The sequence below is a fragment of the Rattus rattus genome, chromosome 11, assembly GCF_011064425.1.
Source record: "Rattus rattus isolate New Zealand chromosome 11, Rrattus_CSIRO_v1, whole genome shotgun sequence".
In the NCBI taxonomy this organism is placed as follows: domain Eukaryota; kingdom Metazoa; phylum Chordata; class Mammalia; order Rodentia; family Muridae; genus Rattus; species Rattus rattus.
This window is the reverse complement of record NC_046164.1, coordinates 97,710,283-97,737,323: the sequence shown is the minus strand read 5'-3', so window position 1 is coordinate 97,737,323 and position 27,041 is coordinate 97,710,283. Positions and strand designations below refer to the sequence as shown.

At 44.6% G+C, this 27,041-nt stretch overlaps 1 protein-coding gene across 3 annotated transcripts in view; it reads left to right on the top strand.

Moving 5' to 3' along the window:
* The window catches only part of Sptbn1 (spectrin beta, non-erythrocytic 1), a 172,283-nt gene that overhangs the window by 109,819 nt on the left and 35,423 nt on the right, over positions 1-27,041 (top strand). For all 3 annotated transcript variants that reach the window (XM_032917109.1, XM_032917110.1, XM_032917111.1), the window contains 14 exons: positions 4,764-4,937; positions 7,438-7,529; positions 9,757-9,837; positions 10,054-10,169; positions 12,855-12,967; positions 13,616-13,803; positions 15,447-15,564; positions 16,570-16,728; positions 17,357-17,659; positions 19,124-19,277; positions 19,912-20,782; positions 20,867-21,004; positions 21,730-22,486; positions 23,174-23,376. In XM_032917109.1, coding sequence (XP_032773000.1) covers positions 4,764-4,937; positions 7,438-7,529; positions 9,757-9,837; positions 10,054-10,169; positions 12,855-12,967; positions 13,616-13,803; positions 15,447-15,564; positions 16,570-16,728; positions 17,357-17,659; positions 19,124-19,277; positions 19,912-20,782; positions 20,867-21,004; positions 21,730-22,486; positions 23,174-23,376 — 3,467 coding nt within the window. The remainder of the gene's footprint in view (positions 1-4,763; positions 4,938-7,437; positions 7,530-9,756; positions 9,838-10,053; positions 10,170-12,854; positions 12,968-13,615; positions 13,804-15,446; positions 15,565-16,569; positions 16,729-17,356; positions 17,660-19,123; positions 19,278-19,911; positions 20,783-20,866; positions 21,005-21,729; positions 22,487-23,173; positions 23,377-27,041) is intronic.

The following is a 27,041-nucleotide window of genomic DNA, read 5'->3' as shown; positions in this document are numbered from 1 at the left end:
AGAAACAAACATCTGCAGTCTGTCTGTAGCTCTCAGTTACTAGCATGTTAGTCCTTAGTCCTCACTAGCTCAGCCGGGGATAGTAGATAAATGTTTGAAGGGCTGGGATTTACAAGTTTACTTTATTAATGAAGTTTCAGGTTCTTTTACGGAGGGGAAGTTTCTGTATGCATGTGTTTTTACTGAGTGAACCTGAAAAGGGGGAGTTAGTTGAACACAGTCTGGATTTAGCCTAACAGAACGAATTAGATACGTTTCAGGGGCTTTAGGGGCTTCAGGTAGCCATCTGCCCTGGCATGGAACTTGATCCTTGCCATGGAACTTGATTCTGATCTTCTGAGAAGAAGAATTCCACCTGTACGCATGGCCCAAATAGGCTACATATCCAAACGTATTCTTCCCATAGCATTGTGGCTGTATGTAGTCACAGAGCAATCAGACTGTTGTTGATTGGGAATCGGTTAATGAGAAATAAAACCATCCCATCCTAGTGCCTTGTTCTGAAGTCCCTGCAGATTATAACTCTTTATGAATGTTGTCTTTCAAAATTCTATTAAAAATGCAGACTACCCTTTTACTCTAGCATCATCTTGGCAGGGCAGAGTGTGGACACAGAACTTAACGCCTGACACTGTTAACTGACTTGATCTCAAAGCCACATGAGATTGAGACCAAAGGCTGGAGGTTTGCCCTCCATATGATCAGCATTTGGAGAGGAACCTAGCATAATGTCATTGGGCTTAATGTCAGCGGTGATCTTACGCTAAAGGTCATAACCAAGGTCAGAACTTGCCTATGGTTGCAACCCTTCCATGCTTCTGTGACAAAGAAACATTTTAGGGAAGAGAGCCAGTTTTTGGCCTTGCTGCTGCTGACTGAGGTAAATCCTTCCAGAGCTTGGGTCTTCTCCAGTGCCTGCTGTTTTCAATCACAGATATGATTAGGCTTGATTGCCTGCTGTTTACTGGTTTTTGCCTTTATTTTGTTGTCTTACTCCATTAATCAGTCTCTTAGAAGAAAAGTATGGACACACACATACACACACACACACACACACATACATATACACACACACACACACACACACACACACACACACACACACACACACACACACACACAATTTAAGAATTTTGTTTTGTTTTGTTTGTTCTGTTGGTTTTGCAAATATTAATTCCAGAACAGCTTGAGCTAAGTGGAGAAGGTACGGTTTACCATGAGAGTTGAATTATTTAGAATGAACCTCGTTTTTAGTTTTATTTTCTTTCCTTCCCTTTCTTTTCCTTTTCTTTTTTCCATGGCCTTTGTTAAGTGATAATAACCAAAAACTTTTCTCATTCGAGACTTGTTTTTCTGTGTAGTCTTGCTCTGTAGACCAGGCTAGCCTCAAACTCAGAGATCTGCCTGCCTCTGCCTCCTGAGCGCTGGGATTAAAGACATTGTACATGTATTGTTTTTTAAGACAAGAATTTTATAGACTGATTACAGAGCCGCCTGTTTTCTAGGTATTATTTGTAAATGGGAAACCTAACTTTGTTTCAGTCAGCCATGGAAGAACTCGTACCCCCACTAATTTGGGGCATACGTAAATGTGGAAAGCGGAATAATGAGGAACCATATACTAACATGCCACATAGAGGCAAAGCTGTGTGTGTGTGTGTGTGTGTGTGTCTGTCTGTCTGTCTGTCTCTGTACACAGTGGGTAGGGGGGTTAGAACAGAAAAGGGGTCTTTAGATGAGGGCTCCAGAAACCTTGGGTAGTTGAGGCTCAGTTGGAACCAGGAGGAGTAGTGACTCAGATTTGTAGCCAGAGGATAGGAAGTCAGGTTTACCTAGGTAGAAAGCGTTCTCTGAAGCTCATGCTGTGATAGACACATCAGTATCACGTGATGAAGGTTCTAGGGATTTAGTTGGAGTTCCTTTAAAAAATTATGTGTGGGGAGGGGGCAGAAGTGTGAGTGGTTTTGCCTGAATCTGTGTAAACCGTGTCTGTGTGTTGCCTGTGGAGGCTAGAAGAGGGCGTCAGAACTGGAGAAAAAGGTGGCTGTGAGCTGCCGTGTCAGTGCTGGGACTGACTGTGCTCATAATCCCTAAGCTATCTTTCTAGCTCCGGGGAGTGTATTGCTTTTGGGGAGTTTGGTATGTGTGATACCTCATGTAGTTCTTATAGGCTAATGAGGTAGCTCCCTTGTTATTTCCTCTGACGTTAAGGACTTCTGGATGACTCAGCACTTAATAGGTAGGAAGAATCTGGAGACAAGATTTTGGCTTTATATATGTATATATATATGTATATACATACATACATACATACATATATATGTATATATATATGAATAGTCAGGAGAGATGTGCTTTTCTCTTTTGAGACAGAGTCTCACTATGTAGCTCAAGTTGGCCTTAAATACTTTGTCCTCCAGTTACTGGTGTGTACTGTCTGTCATACTTTGCTCAGTAGAGGGTGTGGGGAGAGGGGGGAGAGCAAGAGCGCAAGAATGAATAGAATACCTGTGATTAAAGCAAGAGTTGGTTGCTCATTTTTCCTGAGGCCAGTTAGTGTCTTTGCTGGCTTCTTCTTCATTTGACCAGACCATCAGACACTTAAAGTTTACCTTGCATGATGAGAAGTCCTCTACTCTGTCATACCTAGCTTGTGTTCTGGAGCTGGAAGTGGCCACTGGTTAAATGTCTTTGCTTTGAAGACATTATAACTCAGGAATCAAGACCCAGCAGGTAGATGTATGTGTGTGTTTGTGCGTGTGCATGCCTGAGTGCATGTGTACATGTCTGTGTGTCTGTGTGGTTACCTGGGCTGAGGTATTTCGTAGGAGCTATTGCTCTGTCCAGCATTTCAGTTCTGCTCTCCAGGCAACTTCAAGGTTCATTTGTATCTCCATGGCGAAAGGGGGGTAATAGAGATTTGCTGAGGTGGGAGGGAATGACTCCAACCTCCCTGCCTCCCTACCCCCCTGAAAGAACACCCTGCCAGGAATCCTTTCCACGTCCTCTTCTGTTTATAAAGGAAATCAGACTAGCTCCAGGAAGTATTTGTTCTTTCCCACACCAGATTCTTGGCAATAACCCCTGCTGTTGTACTTATTCTGTAGTCTCACATCCCAACGTGCTAAGAGCACGTGTCTGCCTTGTTTAGGACCTGGGAGGGACGGCCCGCCCTACTCCTCGCTCTCAAACAGCCTTAAGTTCATGCAAGGAAGGAGAATTAGTCCATGACTACACTGATTCTCAGAGTTCTGGCGTGACTAAGTGACTAATGGACAATTAGATTTGTATTTTCAGACCCTAAAGTTGGTTCACTCCATAATTCTCTCTCCTTTGCAATCTGATGGAGGATGGATCTGGAGTAGAGGTTGGTGAGATTTGGTACAAGGAGTGTCAGACAAGGAGAAACAGGAAAAACCCTTCCAAAAATATAAATAAGTGAGTAAACAATGTGAGTTGTGAAAGAGAGTTGTGAAGTTGCTTCAAGGAGGGTGAGTGGAAACTGGCACTTCCTCAGACACTTGGCATTTCCGAGTCCCATCAACCCGACTGCCATCCTTGCTCCTGTTGGATGGCAGTTGAGACTGTCTTGTCAGTGACACAGGGCAGAAATGTGTGTTGCCATGGGAATAGCCCCATGCCACCCTAGAAATCTGATAATAGTGGGAGCTCCTCTCCTGGCAGAGCTAGCAGCTCTTGAGGGGCAGCTTGAGAGGTTGTTCATTACAGATCCTGTTCCTCCATGTTCAGTTTTTGTCATTACTCTTTCTTACAACTTTTGAGAATATGAAGCATAATGATATATAAATAGCTTTTAAAACTACATATCAAATGAGAACTGAGTTCTTTCCTTCCATTCACATGGAAATGCATACCACTCTTTCTTATATTCTGTACTCTTATGTAACATAAAGATAACAGCTACACACTAGCCAGCTGGGTAAATTGATTGAGCTCAGCAATAAAAGGATGAGAATGCTAGCTGTTCTCAGTCATGGCTCTGGTGAGGCTTGAACATGATTAGCCATCAGCCACCAAGGCGAGAGATGCACATGTCATAGCACCCAGCAGACAGCCACTAAAGAGTTTCCTGTTGGAATCCATGTAGTTAGGAGAGACCGTTGTTACCGCTTGAGAACAGTTTGTTTCGTGAATGTGTCTGAGTACCATACTACACCTAAAACATTTGAGAAGACCTCTCTGAAGCAAATAGAACACGAGCTACAAGAATTGGCCTGCTGGGATTTGGGAGAGTTGGTGGGTTGGTTGGTGGTAGATACTGGACCTGAGACTTTGGATGATAAGCAAGTGCTGCACCACTCAGCTGTGTACGCAGCCAGCTTTACCATGGTTACTTTGAGATCAGCCGTGTGCGCAGCCAGCTTTACCATGGTTACTTTGAGATCAGTGAGTCTCAATTAGTTGTTTATGCCAGCCTTGAACTTAGGATCCTTTTGCCTCAATTTCTAAAGTAGCTGGGATTTCAGTCTTGTGCCACCAGGCCTTATAGACTTTAGTACCGACTTTAATCTTAGGTCGCACCACCAGTATTATTAACCTTTACACTGACTCCATCTTCATTCGTGCTGCGGCATTGTCTACCTCAGTGGGGAGCAGCAGTAGCACTCAGACTCTGTGACCAAATGAATGCACACAAATTTTAGTTTGGGTTTGGGCACAAGCCATGACAGGCGTGTATGATTCAGGGTAGTTCCTCTGCCCTTCTGGATAAAGTGTCTCCACCTCTCTTCTCTGGTTTCTAGCCTAAACCCACTAAGGGACGGATGCGCATCCACTGTCTGGAGAATGTCGACAAGGCTCTTCAGTTCCTGAAGGAGCAGAGAGTCCATCTTGAGAACATGGGCTCCCATGACATTGTGGATGGAAACCACCGGCTGACCCTCGGCCTCATCTGGACCATCATCCTGCGCTTCCAGGTAAGGCGCTTGGCCTAAGGCGCTTTCCACAGTGGAGCGCTTTGCTCCACAGGGGCCAGACTGATGCCACCCTGGAGGAATGCAGAGTTACCATGTTCTTCTGAATTTCACTGCCCCTGACTGACATACATGGCTTTCCTGTCAGGGAACTTGGCGACATGGGTTCCTAAGGTGTATCTCTGAACATCTGATCTCTGCCCTTTGGCTAGTCCTGGGTACTCCTAGACTTGGCCAAATTGTGACCCATAGGATAGGGGCTCCGTTTTCACCTTCTCATCCTCCTTTGAGTGCAAAGGAGCAGTTTTCAGGAAGAAAGGGACAAAAGGCCTTTTACGAGTTTGAATTGGTGGCTATGTGATGGAGTATCTGTGTAGAAGCATGTATGAGAAGGTCTCTCACCCCGTGCAACTCCCTCGAGCTTTGTGTGGGGCGCAGTTTAGGCTGCCTTGGGTGTTCTGATGCTCTGGGGCGAGGAGGCCCAGGAGAAGCACTCACTCCGTTTAGTCCTGATCCAGGTGTCTGCTTTGGGTTCTTGCTGCCCTGGTGTCGGGTTACTCCTGTTTTCTCTTCACACAAGGGAGAGAAATGAAAACCAAAAACCAAATTTTAACTGCCTTAGTTTTCCTGTCCAAACTCTGCAACCAGCCTGTGATTAGTGCTTTTCTCTCTTTGTTGCCTTTCTAAGATTAGGCTTCCAGGAAGCAGTGTTCTGGACCTCTCTGAGTAGAGAGGGATCATTACAAAGGGAGACAACCCATACTCGTCATCTGTCTCCAAGGCTGCCATGGAAAAAGCGTCTTAATAATTCAGATTCCCAGGGCCCAGTTCCAAAGAGTCCCAGTAGGCTAAGTGGGGAATTACTGTTGAAGATGGCGTCTATTGCCTTGGCCTACATTGACGGGAACACGGAAGGCCCCGGTGACAGAGGATGAGTGCCATGTCAGGGAGCTGGCATACACAGTCTATTCAGACTTCTCAGAGAGAACTGAGTTGAATAAACATGACTGTCGATTTTCCTTTTCTTCACTTCAACCCTGCCAATACTTACTTTTTCCTCTTGAATCGAGAGGCGGAGCTGCTAGCTTTAGTGCCTGGAGTGTTGGTGGCTGGCATTGTGCAGTTTCTTCCACTACATTTATTTTATTGAATCATTACTTGGTAGTCCCACCACTTGTCCTAAATTAGTTAAAGGGGGCAAAACCACAGATTACAGTTAGGAACATTTATCTACAATCATAATAACTGATAGGTGTGTCTTAACATTCCTGTAGTCCTAGCATTTGGGTGACAGAGGCAGGAGGATCGGATTTACTCATTCAAGGTAGTTTTCCAGTGCATAATTTGAAGCCAGCTTGTACTATATGAGATCCTATCTCAAAACAACAGCAGCAAGATTAGAACAACCAGCCAACCACAGTGGTGCTGTGAGGTAACCACTGTTGCCTTTGCTGAGATGGAGAAGCTGAGGTACTTAGGTGGGAAAGCCCTTAGGAGACCCCTTCAGGGGCCGGCAGGCCCTCCCATGTGGTGGAAGGAAGAAACTAACTTCCACATGTTGTCTTTTGACCTCTTCCATAGGTGTTCTGTGACATGCACACGCTGTTACACGCAGATACACAGTACAGAGAGAGGAGGCAGGGGAAGAACACAGTCTGACCAAGAGAAGGAGGGAAGGAAAAAAAAAGAACTCATTTAGTTTGACCCTGGTGCCATTAGACCAGGCTTTATGTCTGTCTCAGTTAAGGTTTTACTGCTGTGAACAGACACCATGACGAAGGCTACTCTTATAAAGCCAATACTTAATTAGAACTGGCTTACAGGTTTAGAGGTTCAGTCTATTATCATACATCCAGGCAGGCATAGTGCAGGAGGAGCTAAGAGTTCTACATCTTCATCTGAGGGCTGCTAGCAGAATACTGGCTTTCAGGCTGCTAGGATGAGGGTCTTAAAGCCCACACCCACAGTGACACACTTACTCCAACAAGGCCACACCTCCCAGTAGTGCCACTCCCAGGGCCAAGCATATACAAACCATCGCAATGTCTAATGTTGAACTTGTGAACGTACAAAATAGAGAGTGTGGAAGCATAGCATTTAACAGATTCTGTCAATCTTACAGGAAATGATACATACATTGCCCTCAGCAAAACACTTCTCAAGTTTCTGTGGGAAGCCACCCACTAGCTTGTAGTTTCAAAGATGGGCCCCAGGGCGGGGGTGGGGTGGTGGTGGTAGAGGGTGGGGGACATGCATGGCCTCTTTATTAAGGTGCTAGGGAGGCATTCATGGAACCAGACATCTTTCTGGCTTTGGATGGAGGATAGGAAACCTAGATCTGGAGGATCTGAGGTGAACCTGACAGTTCTTACTGACATGTACAGCAGACAGTGTGCAGGACAAGACTTTGATCTGTTTCATGTAAATGAAGACCTGTTTTTCAATGGCTCTCAGGCAGATAGATCTCTTGGGTCTTTGCCTAATATTTCTTTTTAAACCTTAGATCCAGGATATCAGTGTGGAGACTGAAGATAACAAAGAGAAAAAGTCTGCTAAGGATGCATTGCTGCTGTGGTGCCAGATGAAGACAGCTGGGTGAGTGTGCAGCGAAGGACATGAGGCATCTCCAGGACTAAACACAGGGCAGTGCGCTTCTGCCAGGCTTGCGTTCCCTCAGCATCGCCGGGGGTCAGCATCGCCGGGAAGGTGCTGACAAGTGTCTTTTCATAGCTTCCACTGAGATGTCTTGTTACCACATAAACAGTTGGTCTGTGACATTTCAGAGCTGGCTGTCAGAATGGAAAGAGTTGTGATTTATCCTTTGAACCTATCTTATTTCCTTAATCAGCTGCATTCTCTTTATCAGGAAAGCGCCACAGACCATTAGATCTCAAATTACAAAATTATGGGAACATTTCTAAGAATCAAACCCACATACTTTTTTAAATGCATTTGGGAGTTTTCTTCTTTTAATTCCTGCCACTTGGGGAGCTTTATACAGCAAACTTAGAAGCAGTTACAATGTAAACCTATCCTGGTTTTCCTTGTATTCTTTCACTGAAACCCAATTGGAGAGACTGTTACACAACTGCAACTTATTGTTGCTTATTGACATTGTGTGAATTCAGCTAATACTAAGCATGTTATGTGGGGCTCACACGATGATGGCCCAGAAGTTTGCAGCACTCGCGCTGCTTTCCTGGAAGACCCTGGCTCTGTGTTCAGCACCCAGTGCTGGTGGCTCACAACTGCTGGAACTCCTGTTCCCTCAGGATTCTGTGGGCCTCTCTGTGCACATGATGCTCATAAACTCACACAAAAACACACATATACATAAATAAATCCTGTAAAATGCTGATGAAATTATTTCAGAGTCCTTGGTTCTTAATGACAACCAGTTCTTTATCAGCTTAATTAGTGAGTTACTCTTCTTTTTTTTTTTTTTTTTTTTTGAAATTTTTTTCCCATCTTTATTAAATTGGGTATTTCTTATTTACATTTCAAATGTTATTCCCTTTCCCGGTTCTAACTCCTCCCCCTTTCCTTCTATATGGTTGTTCCCCTCTCCATCCTCCCCCCATTACCGCCCTCCCCCCAACAGTCCCATTCACTGGGTGTTCAGTCTTATCAGGACCAAGGGCTTCCCCTTCCACTGGTGCTCTTACTAGGATATTCATTGCTACCTATGCAGTTGGAGCCCAGGGTTAGTCCATGTATAGTCTTTGGGTAGTGGCTTAGTCCCTGGAAGCTCTGGTAGTGAGGTACTCTTAAGACTACCTTACCTTGGGCTGGTGAGATGGCTCAGCAGGTTACTTGGCATCAGTCCTGATGGTCTGAGTTAGATCCTAGGACCCAGATGGTGGAAGGAGAGAACACATTCCCACAGGACAGGTATCCTCTTGATACCCATAAAGCATAAACCAGTCAGATAGATGAATGTAAAATATTTCAAAAAAACTCTCCCTTAGTCGTGGGTTTAAGCAATGAACGGTAAACATGGAAACTATAGAGAGCTTAGAGTCCTGCAGCTCTTAACAACTATAATGCCGTGACCTTTAATGCAGTTCCTCATGCTGTGGTGGCTTCCAACTATAAAATAATTTTTGTTGCAACATCATAACTGTAATTTTAGTACTGTTGTGAGTGATAATGTAAATATGTGATATGCAGGATATCTGATAGACAGTTTTCAAAGGGGTTGTGACCCATAGATTGAGAATCACTGTTGTAGTCTATGAAGCAGATGACAACATGTCTGAGCCTTTGTGCAGATACAAAGTTATTAGTGATTAATGTGGTATAAAGCAGCCGACTCATTAGAGGCCAGTTTGAAACAGAAAAGTTTTCTAGGGAATTTCTTTCTTTATAAATCATCTATTCAGTTGAGTGCTATATGTAAAATACAGTGTCATATAACCAGGTAGTCCTAGCCAGCTTTGTCTCAGTTGTATATGAATTCAGATCCCAGTAGAATGAGCCCTGAGGCCCTGGCAGGTGGGATATCAAGCCACAGGAAGCAAAAGGCTGCTGTGTTATGGTCACTCTTTCCTGAGTACAGATACTGCTTTAAACTTTAGAATGCAGCTCACATCTTACGGAATTGCATTACCAAGCAGTCGTAAAGAAATACAGCTATTTTATTTTTATTTCACAGCAACCTGATTTTAAGGGAACATATGCTCAGATATAATTGTCATTATTGAGCTATGACCTTGAGTTTACAGTGAACACAGGCTTTTTTATTTTTTTTAAAGCATTTAGCAAAGGGTAAGCTTTTATTTGGTAATTCTTTTGTTTTGCTTTTGTGCACTGTCTTTGACAGGTACCCCAATGTCAACATTCACAATTTCACCACTAGCTGGAGGGATGGCATGGCCTTCAATGCACTGATACACAAGCACCGGTAAGTCTGAAGAAATCGTGATAAAGGTAGAAAGATATTGTGCCATAGTGGAAATTCCTGCATTCATATTCATTGTTTGGTGATTATATAATACTGTATAATTTTTCTCCACTAAGTGATTATTTTAACATTTCTGGGGCATTATCATGTCTCATTAGACACTTGGTTTGTTTCCAAGGCATAATGTTTTTTATGTTCCACTGTCATTTTGTATAGGCCTGACCTGATAGATTTTGATAAACTGAAGAAATCGAATGCACACTACAATCTGCAGAATGCATTTAACCTGGCAGAGCAGCACCTGGGCCTCACTAAACTGTTAGACCCTGAAGGTAAGGATCCGGGATGCGAAAGGTGGGGCTTGAACATCTCTAGCATCAAAAGGTTGATGTAAAGTCTTCTTTGTGTTGCTGCTCTGTGTGTGCAGCATGCCTTGAGAATTGAAAGAAGAGGTAGAAGGATAATTTAAAATTCCAGTTATGGCAACAGTTGAGGGTTTGTAGAATGAGTTACATTTCCGGAGGCTTTGAAGATGGGTGTGAGAGAGTGGGCATGGAGCCAGAAAAGCAGGCATTTGAGGATTGAGGGACTCTGTGGTGGCCTTCCCTCCGTGGGCTGAAAGCAAACCTTTCAAGGCTGTTTAGCAGGCAGTGGGGTATCATTGGAGGTTCTCAGGACCTGTGCTCAGTGAGAAAGCCTAGCATAAGCACTCAGTGAGTGCTTGTTCATTGATGTTCATGAGAATGTGTGCTGAGGGTAAGTGGAGATTGAGAAAAGGGGCATTTTTAGTATGCCGGAGCTTAAAGAAGAGAATGTGTGAGTGGATGAGACAGAGGCACAGTTTTCTTTTATGATAGACTGTATCTCATCTGTGTGGAACTGATTGCCAGGATCTGGGTCCCTGCAGTAGCCAAAGCTTGTCTTCAAATGACCAAGTTCCTGTCTTGGGACAACCTATAAAAACCCTCATTTCTAGGTCCCATTACAATGTGAGATTTCAGAAGAACTTTTTCTCATTTTGAGAAATATTTAAATTATAAAGGGATTATTTAGCTTGTAATGCTAGAGGCTTAGAGATCCCCTCAGCTGTAGGCAAATGTTAAAGACAAAAATGTGTGTGTGGAAGTTTGAAGTTCTTATAAATCTAAAAGAGAAAGTTGATCTGTCCAAGGGCATGTTGAGGTCATGTGGTTGCTAAGCTGGTTTCTTGCTGTTCTTCAGTGCGTAAAACTATAGGAAGCCAAGATAAAATTATCTTACACTAACCCATTAAGTGATTTCTTGATATAAAAAGAATGCTAAAATTCCTTGAGCTGTGATCAATCTTCATATTTAATTAACTTCTTCCTTGCTGTGAGCAGTTTTCCTAAGGTCTAGTCCTTTTTATTTTTACAGCAAACCTCTTTCCCCTTTTCCTAACACTTAGACTTTTTACTAACACCATTCATTAATATTTCTGATCTTTAGTTAGTGTAAAAGGGATACTGATTATTTCTCAGATCACAAGACTGGAGCTAAAAATAGAATTTAAAATCTTGTTTCCTATGATTTTGACCTTGATCAAAGTGTTTCAAAGGGTGTCAGTTAAGATGTATTCATAGATTAACTTGGAAATTTTTACTTTCTATTACTTCGGGTATATCAATATTTTGTGTTTGCTAAATTAGATGCAGCTCGCTCTCTTTCTCTCTCTCTCTTTGTCTCTCTTTCTCTCCCTCCCTCCTTCCCTCCCTCCCTCTTCTCAAACCCCTCCAATGGACATTGGTGGGGAACAGGAGACCCAGGACTGTACACTAGCAAAGCTACTGCAGTTTGGCTCTTGGTCCCATTGGTAACAAGTGGAGCTGGAGTATTCCAGCCTGTGCCCTAGGGTTTTCATGTTTAAAATTAAAGGAACTGTTTTCCTCCACCCTGAACTATTTACAGACTAGAAGTAAGATTGTGTGTGGAACGTGTATTGAAAAAAGAACCTGACAGATAGAAAAGTTCTCTGTGTGTTATTTTTAATCTGTCCCAGGTTGAGTGTTTTCTCTGAACATTTCTACTCCCAAGAATGTGTCATTTTCATTTATTTGCTTCACTGAATACATGCTGACCTCATCCACTTAGAGGAATTCAGAAGGTGGAGTGATATAAGAAGCCTATGAGAGATTCTTAACCCTTTAGGATTAAGGCTTTTAAGCAAAAACATATGAGTAAATAATATCTTTCAGAAAGCAGATCGTGTATCCATGTACACAGAGTCCCAAGGCAGGAAGAAGACAGTAATCTAGCTCTGAGAATGAGAAATACCTGTCATTGGGGTTGTAGCTGTTGTGCTGCTCCTTTTGAGCCGGTAGTAAATGTGGCTGGGAGAAGGCCCTCTCAGGCAAAGGCTGGTTGTAAGGAGTGCAGGAGTATTAGAAGCACAGAGTATGTATGAAAAATGGAGAAGCATATTCTCTTGTGGAATTAGAAACATCTAGAATAATACTTGGCACTTAGAAAAAGCCTGATAAACATTTGAAGAGAGGAAGGGAAAAGTGAGGAGACGCTACATCAAGATAAAAAAGAACTAAAGGGACTGTGCTGTGCTCACATTAAAGGGCATTTTTTGTTAGTGTTTCTGGAGGTTCAGCCTGGGTTGAGTGAGTAGTGTGACAGAGAAGCCCAGTGAGGAAGCTGTTGTTTCTAGTTTGTTTATGTGAGCTATGTGTGACATTAAAATCTGTCACTACCTGGATTCAGGTAAAAGGAGACAAAGTTGTCCAGAGATGAGTGTGCCACGGGCTAAAATGTGGTGTCTGACCACAACCCAGTTTGGTGTTAGGGTTTGAAAGTAAGGTGAGGAAATAAATATGCCTGCTGCAGAAGGCGTTTGTCAATGTTCATGAGCTAAGTGAGTCTGTAGTGTGCTGTCTTCAAAGACTGAGAAGTTGCTGGATGGTGAAGTGATGCTGGACAGGTGTTGTAGCTGCTTTTGCTGCCTGGGTAGCGGCATGATGGGTAGCGCTCTGAGTGAAGCCCTCTGGTTACAGATATCAGCGTGGACCACCCTGATGAGAAGTCCATCATCACATATGTGGTCACTTACTACCACTACTTCTCCAAGATGAAGGCCTTGGCTGTCGAAGGAAAGCGCATTGGGAAGGTGAGTTTCTTACACACGTCAGAACGCACCTCCTGCACTGCTTCTGAGCCCTTGTTCTTCTTTGGACTCCACTTTGCCAGTAGCAAACAGTACTTAGTAGTAGTGCACTGTGCCTTCCCAGAGGCAATGAGAAGCACAGTGATGGAGGGAATCTCTGGAAAGGAGCTGAGGAGGGATTTCAGGATAAACCTCCTGCCATCCTTCACAGGAAATCCACAGCTAAAAACCTTAGCTAAATTGGCTTCACCTTGGTCAGGAAATCCTACTGACCATGATTTTAAAAGCCTTGGTCTTAGGTCTTCTTTATCTAATGTAGGCAGAGATCACTCTCATTTTTGTTTGTTTGTCTGTTTTGTCACCCGTCCCCCTGCACCCCAATCCAGAGGTCTCTTTGCTTTTTTAGGAATTACAGAAATCATCATAGTCTCCTTGGAGTTTGGGTGGCTTCAGAACCAGGTCCAGTTGAGTTAGGATGCCACTGCCCACAGCTGATAGGCCTAGACTGCATGCCTTTTTGCAGGTTAAAATGCTTCTGTCAAGGAATCACAGGAAAGCTGGCTATTAAGTGTGTGTGTGTCACATGGAAATGTTTGCTTGTGTTCCTTTGCTGGTGACACCTGGTATTGGTTTTCTCACCCTTCATTTCAGGTGCTTGACAATGCTATAGAAACAGAGAAAATGATTGAGAAGTATGAGTCGCTTGCTTCTGACCTTCTGGAGTGGATTGAACAAACCATCATCATTCTAAACAACCGCAAATTTGCTAATTCACTGGTTGGGGTCCAGCAGCAGCTTCAGGCATTCAACACTTACCGCACAGTGGAGAAACCACCTAAGTAAGAGTAATGTATTGTCATTAGTGTGGGAGTAGACATGCAGCAGCCCAAGACCCCTGTTTCTGACATCTGTGATTTCCTCTGTTAACTCAGTGTCCCTCCTAGTAGCTTGTTTTCCTCCTTGCCTGATTCATAATTGCTGATACTTATTAGTACATCATGTTTCCTTTGATCTTTATCTAGTAGACTGTACCACTGACACTCAGGATATGTGTGAAGCAAAAGAATGATACAAGGCCTCAGTTCCTTCTCAAAACCCTTGCGTGTGATGCTTTGTACATTGTAGAAAAGCAATACAGTGAAGCCAGGTGTGGTAGCACACACCCGTGATTCCAACACTTGGGGCATTACTAAAGGAAGATCCTGAGTTCAGGGTTATTTGGGACTACATAGCAGGATCATGTCTCAGAAGAAAAGAAAGAAGAAAAGTTAGGGTATATATTGATACACAGTGTATGTTATAAAACCCTGGACACAGATCTGATAAAATATCCTGTAATTGAGCATGTGCTGACATTAATATTGTATTAGGTAAAGACAGTTAATCATTGCCTATCAGTTGAGATCAAGTTCTGCTACCTAAAAAAAGTTTTTTTTTTCTTTTCTTCAAATGTATGTGATGTATGCACCTGTATATGTTTGGAAATGTACAGCTGTGTGCATGCTCAGATGCCAGAGGAGGGTGTCTGGTATCCTTATTCACTTGAGACAGGCTCTCTCAACACAGCCGAAGCAACACTGGCAGTGATCCTCCCGCCGCCAGCAGCAGAGTTGGGCCAGTTTTAGTGCTGGTGCCAGAGATCTAACTCTACTCCTTATACTTGCACAGGAGAATGCTCTGGCATGGTAAACCAGCTCTCCAACCCCTGCATATAATCTTTGAGTTTAGTATTTTAATATAATTATTAAGGAAGGATTATGGACCTTATTTCTTATTTACTATACTTCCAAAGTAAGTCTTTTTATTTCTTGTGAAAATTCAGTTGCAAATTCTTTGGTGAGGGAGGTCTTTGAAACCCACTGAAAATTTAGGTTTAGTCACTTGCTGACCTGTTCATCCACCTCTCTGAAGTAAGCTCATTGTCCAGGGCAGTGGTTCTCACCCTTCCTAATGCTGAGACCCTTGAATACAAGTCCTCATGTTCTGGGGACCCCCCCCCCAGCCATAAAACTATTTTCATGTCTACTTCGTAACTCTAATTTTACTACTCTTATAAGTCATAATATAAATATCTAATGTACATGATATCTGATATACGACCCCTGTGAAAGACTTTTTTAGCCCCCAAGAGTACATGATATCTGATATGCGACCCCTGTGAAAGACTTTTTAGTCCCCAAGAGGGTTTCGACTCACAGGTTGAGAACCACTGGTCTAGGGCATAAGGTTTAAACCTTGGTTGAGGTTGCTAGTAAGAATGCTTTGTTCCCTCAAACATCAATCCTAGCAGCAAGCAGCCACAAAGCAATGCTGCAGTTCACAGGTCCTCAAAGACCCATTGACCTGTCCCAGTGTACAGATTCCACAGAAAAGGATTTTAAAATTTCGTGACTATATAAAGTACATTTTTCTCTGATAAATGAACTTTTGGTCTTGAAGGAAAAAGACACGGTACTGATTACAGCTGGTTTTCTCCACTCAGGTTTACTGAGAAGGGGAATTTGGAGGTGCTGCTTTTCACAATTCAGAGCAAGATGAGAGCTAATAATCAGAAGGTCTACATGCCCCGAGAAGGGAAGCTCATCTCTGATATCAACAAGGTGAAGCTGACCCATGTGTTCATGTGTTGGTCCCTATCCAGCAGGCTTGGGGTTCTCTCTGCTCTGATTATTTAGGAGGGCAGGAAAATACCAGAGTCACTCCCAGAATCCCTCTGTAGATGACAGGAATGGCAGAAGGTCCAGCAAAGAGTTGTAATAGGTCAGTCCACTGGAGCTCTGCATGCAGTGTTAAGACTTCGTTAACAGCCTTGGCCCACGGTTTACCTTGTTACCCAGATACTCAGTTTAATCCTCATCTGTGTGAAGCACTCAATTCAGATGTCTTCCTGTTGCATAGAAAGGAACTGGAAATCTGATTCCACATGCTTGGAATGTCTGCAGGTTGTGGACATAGCTGTTGTTTCTCTCCATCAGAGAAGTTGTTAGACAGGCTGTTTCCATTGTTATGCCTCGTATGCCTGCAAGTACAGACTTGTACTGAGGCTATTATTTCCAAATACAAACTAGAAAAAAAATGTAGAACTGTTCATTTGTATCCTTTGATACATTTGCATCCTTTGAGCGTTCAATGATTGGCATTTTTTAAAAAACATTAAGTAAGACATTTTCCGGAATGAATTTAATGTGAACAGTCAGGATTTTGAAAGAAAAATTCAGGCATGTGAATTTTTTAAAATATGGCTCTGGGTGGAGTGAACGAGAGATTCCTAATATATTTGCCATAAGGAAAGTGAGTTTATTTCTTTTATGTGATGAGAGCTACTTAGAAGATATTGTGTTGCCCCTTAACCAGAAAGTGTTTGTTTCCAAATTTATGGCAGAATCTTTGAGCTTTGACAAGAGGGTGTTCCCATGAGGCTATGCTGAGGGAGAAAAAGATCTTTTTCTCAAGGGTGGAAATGGGATTTCCCTTTCAAGTCCTGTGATCCTTTGGACAAATACTAGCTGTTGCTGTAGTCAAGGACAGCTCCTTAAATGTTGCCGGAAACCATGTTTTTTTGTTTGTTCGTTTGTTTTTTTGTTTTTTGTTTTTAACTTCTGCAGGCCTGGGAAAGACTGGAAAAAGCAGAACATGAGAGAGAACTGGCTCTGCGGAATGAGCTCATACGGCAGGAAAAACTGGAACAACTTGCCCGCAGATTCGATCGCAAGGCAGCTATGAGAGAGACATGGCTGAGCGAAAACCAGCGTCTTGTCTCTCAGGTTCTGTCTAAATTACTAATGCAAGGTTTTCTGAGGTAGCCAAGAAGCATTAGCCCTCCCCAAGAGGCCTTGGAGCTCAGGATAGCACTTACTATCCAGTATTGTGAAGTTGCTGACCAGCCGGTCACTTCCCTTTGCACAAAGAGGATGTTTAAAATTTCTGATACACTTTCTTGTCTGTTTGTCTAACTTGTCATAGACTTGGAAGGAGCTCCAGCAGTTTGTTCAGAGCCTGTCACTATGAATCATTCACATTCCTGTAAGCTTTAAAAGTTCCCCTCATGCTTGTCCCTCAGCGTTTGACCAACTGTCCTCTCAGGGCATGACACTGGTCATGAAATACAAGAGCCAACTTACTTTCCCTTGGCCTGACGAAGTCCTACAACTTCAGTATCTTAAGTCAGGTGGTCGGTCCTCTGTAACGTGAGAAGCTGCTGATATACTGTTAGGAACACATCTGAACTCAGCCAGAAGTTTGTAAGGTCCTAGGGCAGTGAGAAACTAGTGGCATAGGAGACTCAAAAGGCAGAGTCAGCTTACGTCTGTGTTACCCACCCCAGGCCCGCCATCTCCCCACCCTACCCCCGTTTAGGTGACTTATGTTTCTTTTTGTTCTCTGTCTCTGTAGGACAACTTTGGATTTGACCTCCCCGCAGTCGAGGCCGCCACCAAAAAACATGAGGCCATTGAGACTGACATTGCTGCATATGAAGAACGAGTGCAGGCTGTGGTGGCTGTGGCCAGGGAGCTTGAAGCAGAGAACTATCATGACATCAAGCGTATCACAGCGAGGAAGGACAATGTCATCCGCCTCTGGGAGTACTTGCTGGAACTGCTCAGGGCCAGGAGGCAGCGTCTTGAGATGAACCTGGGACTGCAAAAGATATTCCAGGAAATGCTTTATATTATGGACTGGATGGATGAAATGAAGGTAACGTTTGACCGAAAGAAAGCAGGGAGGCCAGAGCTGATTCAGTCACACCTTTTCTTTGTGGTGGCACTAGTCACGCACTGGTCCCCTTTGTCTACTGCGCTCTTTTGCAAAGCCAGACTGAGACCACAGTGCTTTTATAGCTCACGACCTAAATGAGATGAGCGGCATGGAAAAGTTGTGAAAAAGACCGCTTTATATAGTCCAGATCTGTTGCCGTGATTTCGATCACTGTTAAGTGCATACCAATGTAGAGAGTCGTTGTGATTTTCCTTTTCATTGTTAGTGTGTTTAGTGGTCTGAGTAGCGGTGATACTGTTCTAGGATCATGTATGCAGATGGGAGGGTGGTGGTGCGGCCAGGAGCCAGGAAGCCAGAATTCAGATCTTGTTGCCGTATCACTTCTCCTCTTCAAACCAACTTCTTCGTCTTTTTATGGAGCCAATACTTACGCTTGCCTTGTGGCTCTCAGAAGCTGGGGTTGTGCTAAGATATGTACAGGTTGCTGTGGGGCTGAATGGTAATGGCTGTGGTGCTGCTTTGTGCTTTCTCCTCTATCCCTGCACTTCTGAGCCTAAAGTCAGCCATTGTGTCACAGCCCTGTGCCTGCTGGTTTCTTTTGATGCAGACCATAGGACACCATCTTTATTGAGCAGTTTCTGAGCTTGAAGGGTTTTGTCCCTAAGAACAGAAGAGAATGTTTAGTCCATCCTCTTTTCTCTCAGAACACTGTGTTTCTTATGTAAGAGAACTCTGCCCCTGGATGTCAGTCTTTACCCGTCCTTGCCTTTTGAGCTATGGTGACAGAGAGACAAGGTCAGCTGATGATTCAGTTTCTCTCTGCTATTGCCCCACATGTACAAATGCTACTAGGTTTGATCTTTGACCTCTTAAAATAGAAGTATTCATAAATTATATCAAAGGTGATTTTCACTTTATGAATCATAATATGCACTATAATTCAGGGTAACATAGTTTCCTGAGAATTGTCAAGAATGAAATAGAAATTTTATGTGAGGGTGTTGTGGATTGGTAGATGGGAGAAAAATTTGCAAGTTGAATGAAGAACAAGAAAATTTCAGTGAGTTCAAAATGGTGATGTTTACCTGACCATGGTCTCCTTGTTGGCATACAAGTAGATGCCAAGATAAGTAGATTTTCCTATTGATTATATAATTAGCATAAAGGCCCTTAAGAGGGACCCTCCCCCCCTTTTATTCTGTATTTTTTAATGTGAATTTTATTTGCTTTTGCCAAGACACATGGTCCTTAGTTCATTGTGTCTCTCCTGATCTAGGCTTTACGTTTGTTGTGTTCTGACTTACTTGGATGGTCTTGCCCAAGTTGGCCAGTGACAGATCAGAGGAAAGGTCGGCCAGGATGCTAAATCTGCTCGTCCAAAGACGCTGACACACTGGAGTCAGTTGTATTCACGGGTGTCCTTTCTGTCCCGTTTGTGCACAGGTGCTATTGCTGTCTCAGGACTATGGCAAACACTTGCTCGGTGTTGAAGACTTGTTACAGAAGCACGCCCTGGTTGAAGCAGACATTGCAATCCAAGCAGAACGTGTGAGAGGTGTGAATGCCTCTGCCCAGAAGTTCGCAACAGATGGGGAAGGTAAGAATGGACTGCTCTAGGCGTTATCACCTCAACAACGGAAATATATCTTCATGAACTACAAACATGGTGTGTGGTGATGGGACCTGTAAGTTACTGCACCATTTCAGGTTTCTGGGAGGACTGTTTGCCTCCAGGTCATAATGTGTCAGTGCAGTGTTTTGTTTTTAATATTTCAGCACTGTCCTTTTCTGAAATAAGACACATATTTTCCTTAAATACTCAAATGCTATCAAGTTTTGAGAGCTCTGGCATCTGGCAGTGAAAATGTTTGCAGCCCATGTTCACTGAAGATGTGTACTAGCAGCCTCCTGTGGTCGCTCTGGCACCTCGCAGCTTTGACCCCTAGTCACATGCTGTTGAGGATGTCGAGAAGGACTGGGCCTTGCTTCTATGTGGTACGTGTGCTTTCTTGATTTATAAGTGAGCTCTTTGTCTACAGTTGGGCCAAAAGAGCAGTGCCTGTCACAGTCCCTTCTTCCTGCTCTAGTCAGGATCTCAGGAAGTGTCCTGTTACTTTTTACATGACACTGCTTAGACTGGAGTCAAGCTAGAACACGGAGTATAGCTCACTGTCTGCAAATGAGCAGGAGACTATTGGAGACTCAGTGTTCTTTCTTTGGTGTTAAAACAGGCTACAAGCCATGCGACCCCCAGGTAATCCGAGACCGTGTGGCCCACATGGAATTCTGCTATCAAGAACTCTGTCAGCTGGCAGCTGAGCGTAGGGCTCGCCTGGAAGAGTCCCGTCGCCTCTGGAAGTTCTTCTGGGAGATGGCGGAAGAGGAAGGCTGGATACGGGAGAAGGAGAAGATCCTGTCCTCTGATGACTATGGGAAAGACCTGACTAGTGTCATGCGCCTGCTGAGCAAGCACAGGGCATTTGAGGATGAGATGAGTGGCCGTAGTGGCCATTTTGAGCAGGCCATTAAAGAAGGTGAAGACATGATTGCAGAGGAACACTTTGGATCAGAAAAGATCCGTGAGAGAATCAGTTACATTCGAGAGCAGTGGGCCAACCTGGAACAGCTCTCAGCCATTAGGAAGAAGCGCCTAGAGGAGGCCTCATTGCTGCACCAGTTCCAGGCTGATGCTGATGACATCGACGCTTGGATGTTAGATATACTCAAGATTGTCTCCAGCAACGATGTAGGCCATGATGAGTATTCCACACAGTCTCTGGTCAAGAAGCATAAAGATGTGGCAGAAGAGATCTCCAACTACAGACCCACTATTGACACACTGCATGAGCAAGCCGGTGCTCTTCCTCAAGCACACGCAGAGTCTCCAGATGTGAAGGGCCGGCTGGCAGGAATTGAGGAGCGTTACAAGGAGGTGGCGGAGTTAACACGGCTAAGGAAGCAAGCTCTGCAGGATACCCTGGCTCTGTACAAGATGTTCAGTGAGGCTGATGCCTGTGAGCTCTGGATCGACGAGAAGGAGCAGTGGCTCAACAACATGCAGATCCCAGAGAAGCTGGAGGACCTGGAAGTCATCCAGCACAGGTGAGTGTTACTGCCTGGGTGCTGAGGCTATGGACTGAGACATAAGCCATTGAAGTCACTACCCTTTTGAATTGCTTTTCTCAGATTTGAGAGCCTAGAACCAGAAATGAACAACCAGGCTTCCCGGGTTGCTGTGGTGAACCAGATCGCACGGCAGCTGATGCACAGTGGCCACCCCAGTGAAAAGGAAATCAGAGCTCAGCAGGACAAACTCAACACGAGGTATGCATGGTATCAGCAGTGTGGCGAGGGTGAGGACGAGAGTGAGGGTGGGGGTGAGGGCGAGGGTGGGGGTGCTTGCCCACATTTGCTGTCAGGAGTTTTCCTGCACAGGTTCACTGGCCTTCTAGCATGGATGTCATGACACTGGCATCTGCTTTTCCAAGTATTCTCATCCATGTTTTGCAAAAAGCATCTTTTAGGGTGAGGTTACAGGACTTGAGTCAAAGTCATCCAGTACCTAACTTCTCCCCAAATTAAAATTAGAGCCTTGGTGACCTGTACCCCAGTATGGTGGGAGACAGACAGCAAGATAGAACCTGTGTTATCCCCTTAAGTTGAAGTCTAGAGTAGGGTTCTGTAATGAAGCTTGATTTGCTGAAGAAAACCTCAGTCTTTCTGTGGAGCAGACATATTCAAAAGTGTCCCATCAGTCTTTGGTTTGGGGAAATATTCCTCCAGAACAGACCTGAGATGTATATGATGAGTACAGGAGGCAGGAATTACTAGACCCTGTGGGACAGATGTGTCCTAACTGTAAAGTACATTGCACTGAGCCATTTGATTGACATTTACTGGGTGACATGATTTAAAAACACACAAGTAAAAACAGCAAGTTGAAGAGGGATGGAAAAGAAAAAAGTGAGGCAGTTTCGACTCTTGGTTCCTCATCTCAGGATCCACCACGCAGTCCGTGTTCCTTCTCATGCCGCTGTCTCTGTTCGCAGGTGGAGTCAGTTCAGAGAACTGGTGGACAGGAAGAAGGATGCTCTTCTGTCCGCCCTGAGCATCCAGAACTACCACCTTGAGTGCAATGAAACCAAATCCTGGATCCGGGAGAAGACCAAGGTCATTGAGTCGACCCAAGACCTTGGCAATGACCTGGCAGGTGTCATGGCCCTGCAGCGCAAGCTCACCGGCATGGAACGAGACTTGGTAGCCATCGAGGCGAAGCTGAGTGACCTGCAGAAGGAAGCCGAGAAGCTCGAGTCCGAGCACCCTGACCAGGCTCAAGCCATCCTGTCTCGGCTGGCTGAGATCAGTGACGTGTGGGAGGAGATGAAGACGACCCTGAAGAACCGAGAAGCCTCGCTGGGAGAGGCCAGCAAGCTGCAGCAGTTCCTGCGGGACTTGGATGACTTCCAGTCTTGGCTGTCCAGGACCCAGACTGCCATTGCCTCAGAGGACATGCCCAATACCCTGACTGAGGCAGAGAAGCTCCTCACACAGCACGAGAACATCAAAAACGAGATCGACAATTACGAGGAAGACTACCAGAAGATGCGGGACATGGGCGAGATGGTCACGCAGGGACAGACTGATGCCCAGTACATGTTTCTGCGGCAGCGGTTGCAGGCCTTGGACACCGGCTGGAACGAGCTCCACAAAATGTGGGAGAACAGGCAAAATCTCCTCTCCCAGTCCCATGCCTACCAGCAGTTCCTTAGGGACACGAAGCAAGCTGAAGCTTTCCTTAATAACCAGGTAATGTCCGCATAGCCTTGGCTTCCATCCTGTCGAAACAGGCCCTGGCTGGTGTTGGAAACTTTTGGCTAAGCAGCAGGCTTAAGCCATGCCTATATGAAGTTAGATGTATTATTGTGAAACAGACGCCCCTCGCCCCAACTCTTCATGACATTGAAACCCCTCCTGATGTAAAGACCTAGAATTGAACATTTCTGAGGAAGCTGTTTTGCCTTCCAAAGTGTGGTTCTGTTGTAATTACTGGTGAGGTCTCTCTAACTCCTCATTTAGTTAGGCAACGTTCTGTGGGGTGCGGGCCCGATTTAAAGAATACAGTGAGCAAGTTTGGGGGGATTTTTTTTCTAGGAACTTCACCCAAGGATACAAAGCAAAGATGGCAGTAGTAAAAGCAGCTGCAGATGGCCGCCAGTCAGTGTTACAGTCTCTCCTAAGAGAGACTGCAGAGGGACCGCTGCTGCTTCTGTGGACCTGAGAGGGCCCTTCTAGCCGACACACAGCACTTTGCTTGTTGTGGGAAACCTATTTATATCACATTTACCACTTAGGGAAATGGAGAGACTGAAGGATTGTCCTCGGGGTGTGTGTGTTTTCTGTCAGATAAATTATTTTGTGGAGTAGAAGCACAGTAAAAAAGTACTTGTAATTTCTTTGTTGACACGTAATGTCATTCTGGATTTTTTTTTTTAGGAGTATGTTTTGGCTCATACTGAAATGCCCACCACCCTGGAAGGAGCTGAAGCAGCCATTAAGAAGCAGGAGGACTTCATGACCACCATGGATGCCAATGAGGAGAAGATCAATGCTGTTGTGGAGACTGGCCGGAGGCTGGTGAGCGATGGGAATATCAACTCCGACCGCATCCAGGAGAAGGTGGACTCTATTGATGACAGGTGAGGTGTTTTGAATGTCATTGGGACAGTGTGCTTGGGCTTCCCAGTGAGCAGTATATGGGTGGTTATCACAATTGTATCAGCCCACCCACCCAGCAAGTGAGGGACTCATACACGGCTCCCTGAGTGTGATTCTTGTGAAGCGTTTATAGATGTCCTCAAAAGAAGGCCGGGAAGCCCGTGTGCTGAGCAGCCATCCTCCGTAAGCTGCACTCTTGCCGAGTTGTCATGTGGCTCACCTGAGGGGACCTTGAAAGCCAGAGTTTTCTTAGCCCGGGCCATAGTCTCCTTCATCCATGTGACGCTCTTCAGGCACCTGTAGGAGAAAGGAAAGGAGGAAGGTGAGACTTCCTTGTCCTGAGCACTGAAGAGCGCTATGGAGAAACCGCATCTGCCCTTCACTAGAACATGGGCCTGCCTGATGCTGTCACAGGCTCCACCTGCACTCCCCACAGTGATAGAAAGAGACATGTTCTCCTAGTCTAGGGCACTCTCCAACACTGGACAGCTGGGCTTCATCTCCTCGTTCTCCTCCTGTCACCTAAAAGCTTGTGTCCCTAGTTTTTAAAGGTCTGTGTGTCCTGTATCTGAGTCCTTCCCTGTACTGGTTAGAGTAGGAGGTCCGAGCAGTCTGTTGTTGAGCTGCACTGACGAGAGTCTGTTGTTGAGCTGTACTGTGGGCTGAGTCAGGTAGGCAGCCATTAGCCTCTGCTGTAACAGTTCCCTTTTGCCTGCAGTGTAGGCAGAATTTAAGGTCTTCATTTGAGGCTGATATCATGGCTCTTATCTGTCTCCATGCAGTTCAAAAGAGCTGCTTATGGCCACAGTCTCCTGCTTTCCACATCTAAAAGGGTCTCCAGGGAATCCAACCTAAAATAAGACAAGTTACAGTTGCCGGATTTAGCAGTTCCAATTTTCTTGCACTTAAGTTGGAACTCGCATATATTCTAAGGGTGCATCTATAAGATAAAGTATAACTTTTACTATAATTTTGTGTGTGTTGCTTTTAAAAACAAACAAAATTTTTATCAAAATCATTAAGTGAGTATGAGAACCAAAGATCCTCTAGTTCCTAATATTTAAGAAAAAAAAAAGAATTCCTTGTTTTGTAATGTTGTCTCATTTTGTGAGTGTAGAGTGCCTTGTTTCTCCACTCGAGGTTCAGATACTGCTTTCCGTAAGGCAGAAGTGGCTCTTAGACGTGTGCATTTGGACAGACGTGCCTCTGGCTTGCTACCTCCTGGGCTTGTTGATGTGTTTCCCTGTGCTACGGCGGGGTAGTGCTGTTGGAAGCTGGTGGCTCTGGAGAGGTGGCTTCTGGACTTGACCGCTTCCTTAGGATATCTCAGGGTTGTTTTTTGCATTTCAGGAAAGCATTTCTCTGTGTGTCCTTGGTTATCCTAGAACTTGCTCTGTAGATTAGTCTCAAACTCGAGATCTGCCATCCTCTGCTTCCTGAGTGCTGAGATTTTCTCTGAGTCTACAGAACAAGTTCCAGGATAGCCATGGCTACACCGAGAAACCCTGTGTGGGGAAGGAGGCAAGTACTGCCACACCCAGCTAGGACTTCTCAGGTTCGAAAAGGAAGAAGAACATCTTTACTATGGCTAAACAAAAAATGGGAGGAGAGGGCTCCCATGTTGACTCTGCAGCCATCTGTTTTCTTAAGAGCTGATATAAACCGGATTCTAGTATCACTTCTTTCACTTCTTTATCCCTGAAGGCCTCTGGATTTAAAACCAAAGCACAAGGGTTTTTGTGGACAGAGCTGGGAGTTCCAGGGGCTGAAGAGACACACGATAAATAAATATCTAAACCTTCAGCTCTTTCTTGCGCAAAGGCACTTCGACAAAGCCTTCTTGTGGAATGTAAACTTATAGCATATGCACGCTGAGAAAATGTGAGCGCAGGTGACATCAGAGCTCCAAACCCTCCGTGGGGGTCTGAAAACGGGAGGGAGCCTCCTTCCTGTCCAAAAGGAAGACGCAGCAGTGTCCAGACACAGGGTAGTACAGCATGAACCTTTAACCAGCTTGATACAAACATTCCTCTGATGCAGTCAGGGTCCTGACCACTGTGACAAATTGCCATGACCAAAAGCAACTTGGGAAGGAAATGGCTTATTTTCAGCTTACAGCTTGTTGTCCATCTCCAGAGAAGTTGGGGCAAGGAGTCAAAGCAGGAACTGGAGCCAAGCCAGGGAGGGGTGCTGCTTACTGATTTGCTCCTCATGGCTCCTCAAGTCTGCTTTCTTAAAGCACCCAAGGATACCCGTCCAGGGGTGTCACTGCCCATACTGAACTGGGCCCTCCCACATCAATCATCAATCAAGAATGTGTGCCATCAGCTTGCCCACGGGTCAGTCTGATGGTGTTCTTTCTTTCCAAATGACTTAGCGAGCCTGTGTCAAGCACCAAGGTAACATTAAAAACTAGCCAGCCCACTTGACACCCTTCTAACTTGACACACAAACACACCATTTATTAAACCATAAGCTCTCTTGTGGTCTTCAAAATGCCATGCTAATATTAATATGACAATATAAAACAATATAATATCAAAAGTCCCACAGTCTTTAAATATTCAAACACTTAAAGGTTCAATTTCTTTAAAACATCTACAGTCTCTTCAAAGGTCAAGCCGCTCTAAAATATCCATTCTCTCTTTAAAATATCCATTTTTATTTAATTTCAAAGTCCCTGTGAAAGTCCACAGACTTTCAACTGTGGCTTTTTTCAAATCAAAAATGCTTACATGTTTTATTAATTAAAGAAGGAAGAACCAAAGGTCACAGTGAAATCAAAGTCCCCGTAGTTCTCGGAAGCTCAGTGTCAGACTTCTGGGACCCACTCATGATTGCTGGGTTTCAACAGGTCTTGCAGCCAACCACTGCACACAGCTTGTCAAGTGCTCAAGTCAGCTCCACCCCACATCTGCTTCTGCCTCCCCGGCTGGTGGTTCCCTGGATATTGGCATCTCCAGAAGGCTTGGGTCTCCACTGAAACTAGGCTGAACCAATAGCCTCTTCTGGGCTCTCCTCATATACTCTCACATGTGGTGCCAGACCTCCACTCCTCTCCGTGACCCCGTGACCCCTTCAACCAGGGTTTCCTATGCTACTGCACCTTCACCAGTGACCTGTCGTGGTGCCGAACCTCAGCTGCTGTCCCTGACTAACTACTTCAGGCCTTCAAAACCAGCAGTACCACCTGGGATGACCCTCACAGTACCAAGTCCCCCTATCTGCTTAAGTGGCAGCCACAGCCAGCTCTTAACCACAGCTGACCTTAAGAAAACACTTCCCAGATTTTGTTTGTCCCAGCAAAATGGAGGGTTCATTTCCAGAGATTTTTTTTAAATGAAATATTTTAAAAGTTTTTTCCATTTTTGAGGGTGCTTATGTGGATGGAGACAGAACTTGCAGCAGCCAGTTCTCTTCTACCATGTAAGCCCCGCAGATTGAATTTAAGTCATCACACTTGGCAACAGATGTTTTACCCACTGAGCCAGCCCACTGATTTCTACAGATTATTAATCTGTAAATATCACATAAATGGACCAAATAAAATCTTTGTTTCCCTCCGAAATTCCAGTAGGCAAGCCTCCATCATCTGCATGGCTCTCGACCTCGTTCCTCTTCCTAAATCACTGTATGCCATGTCAGG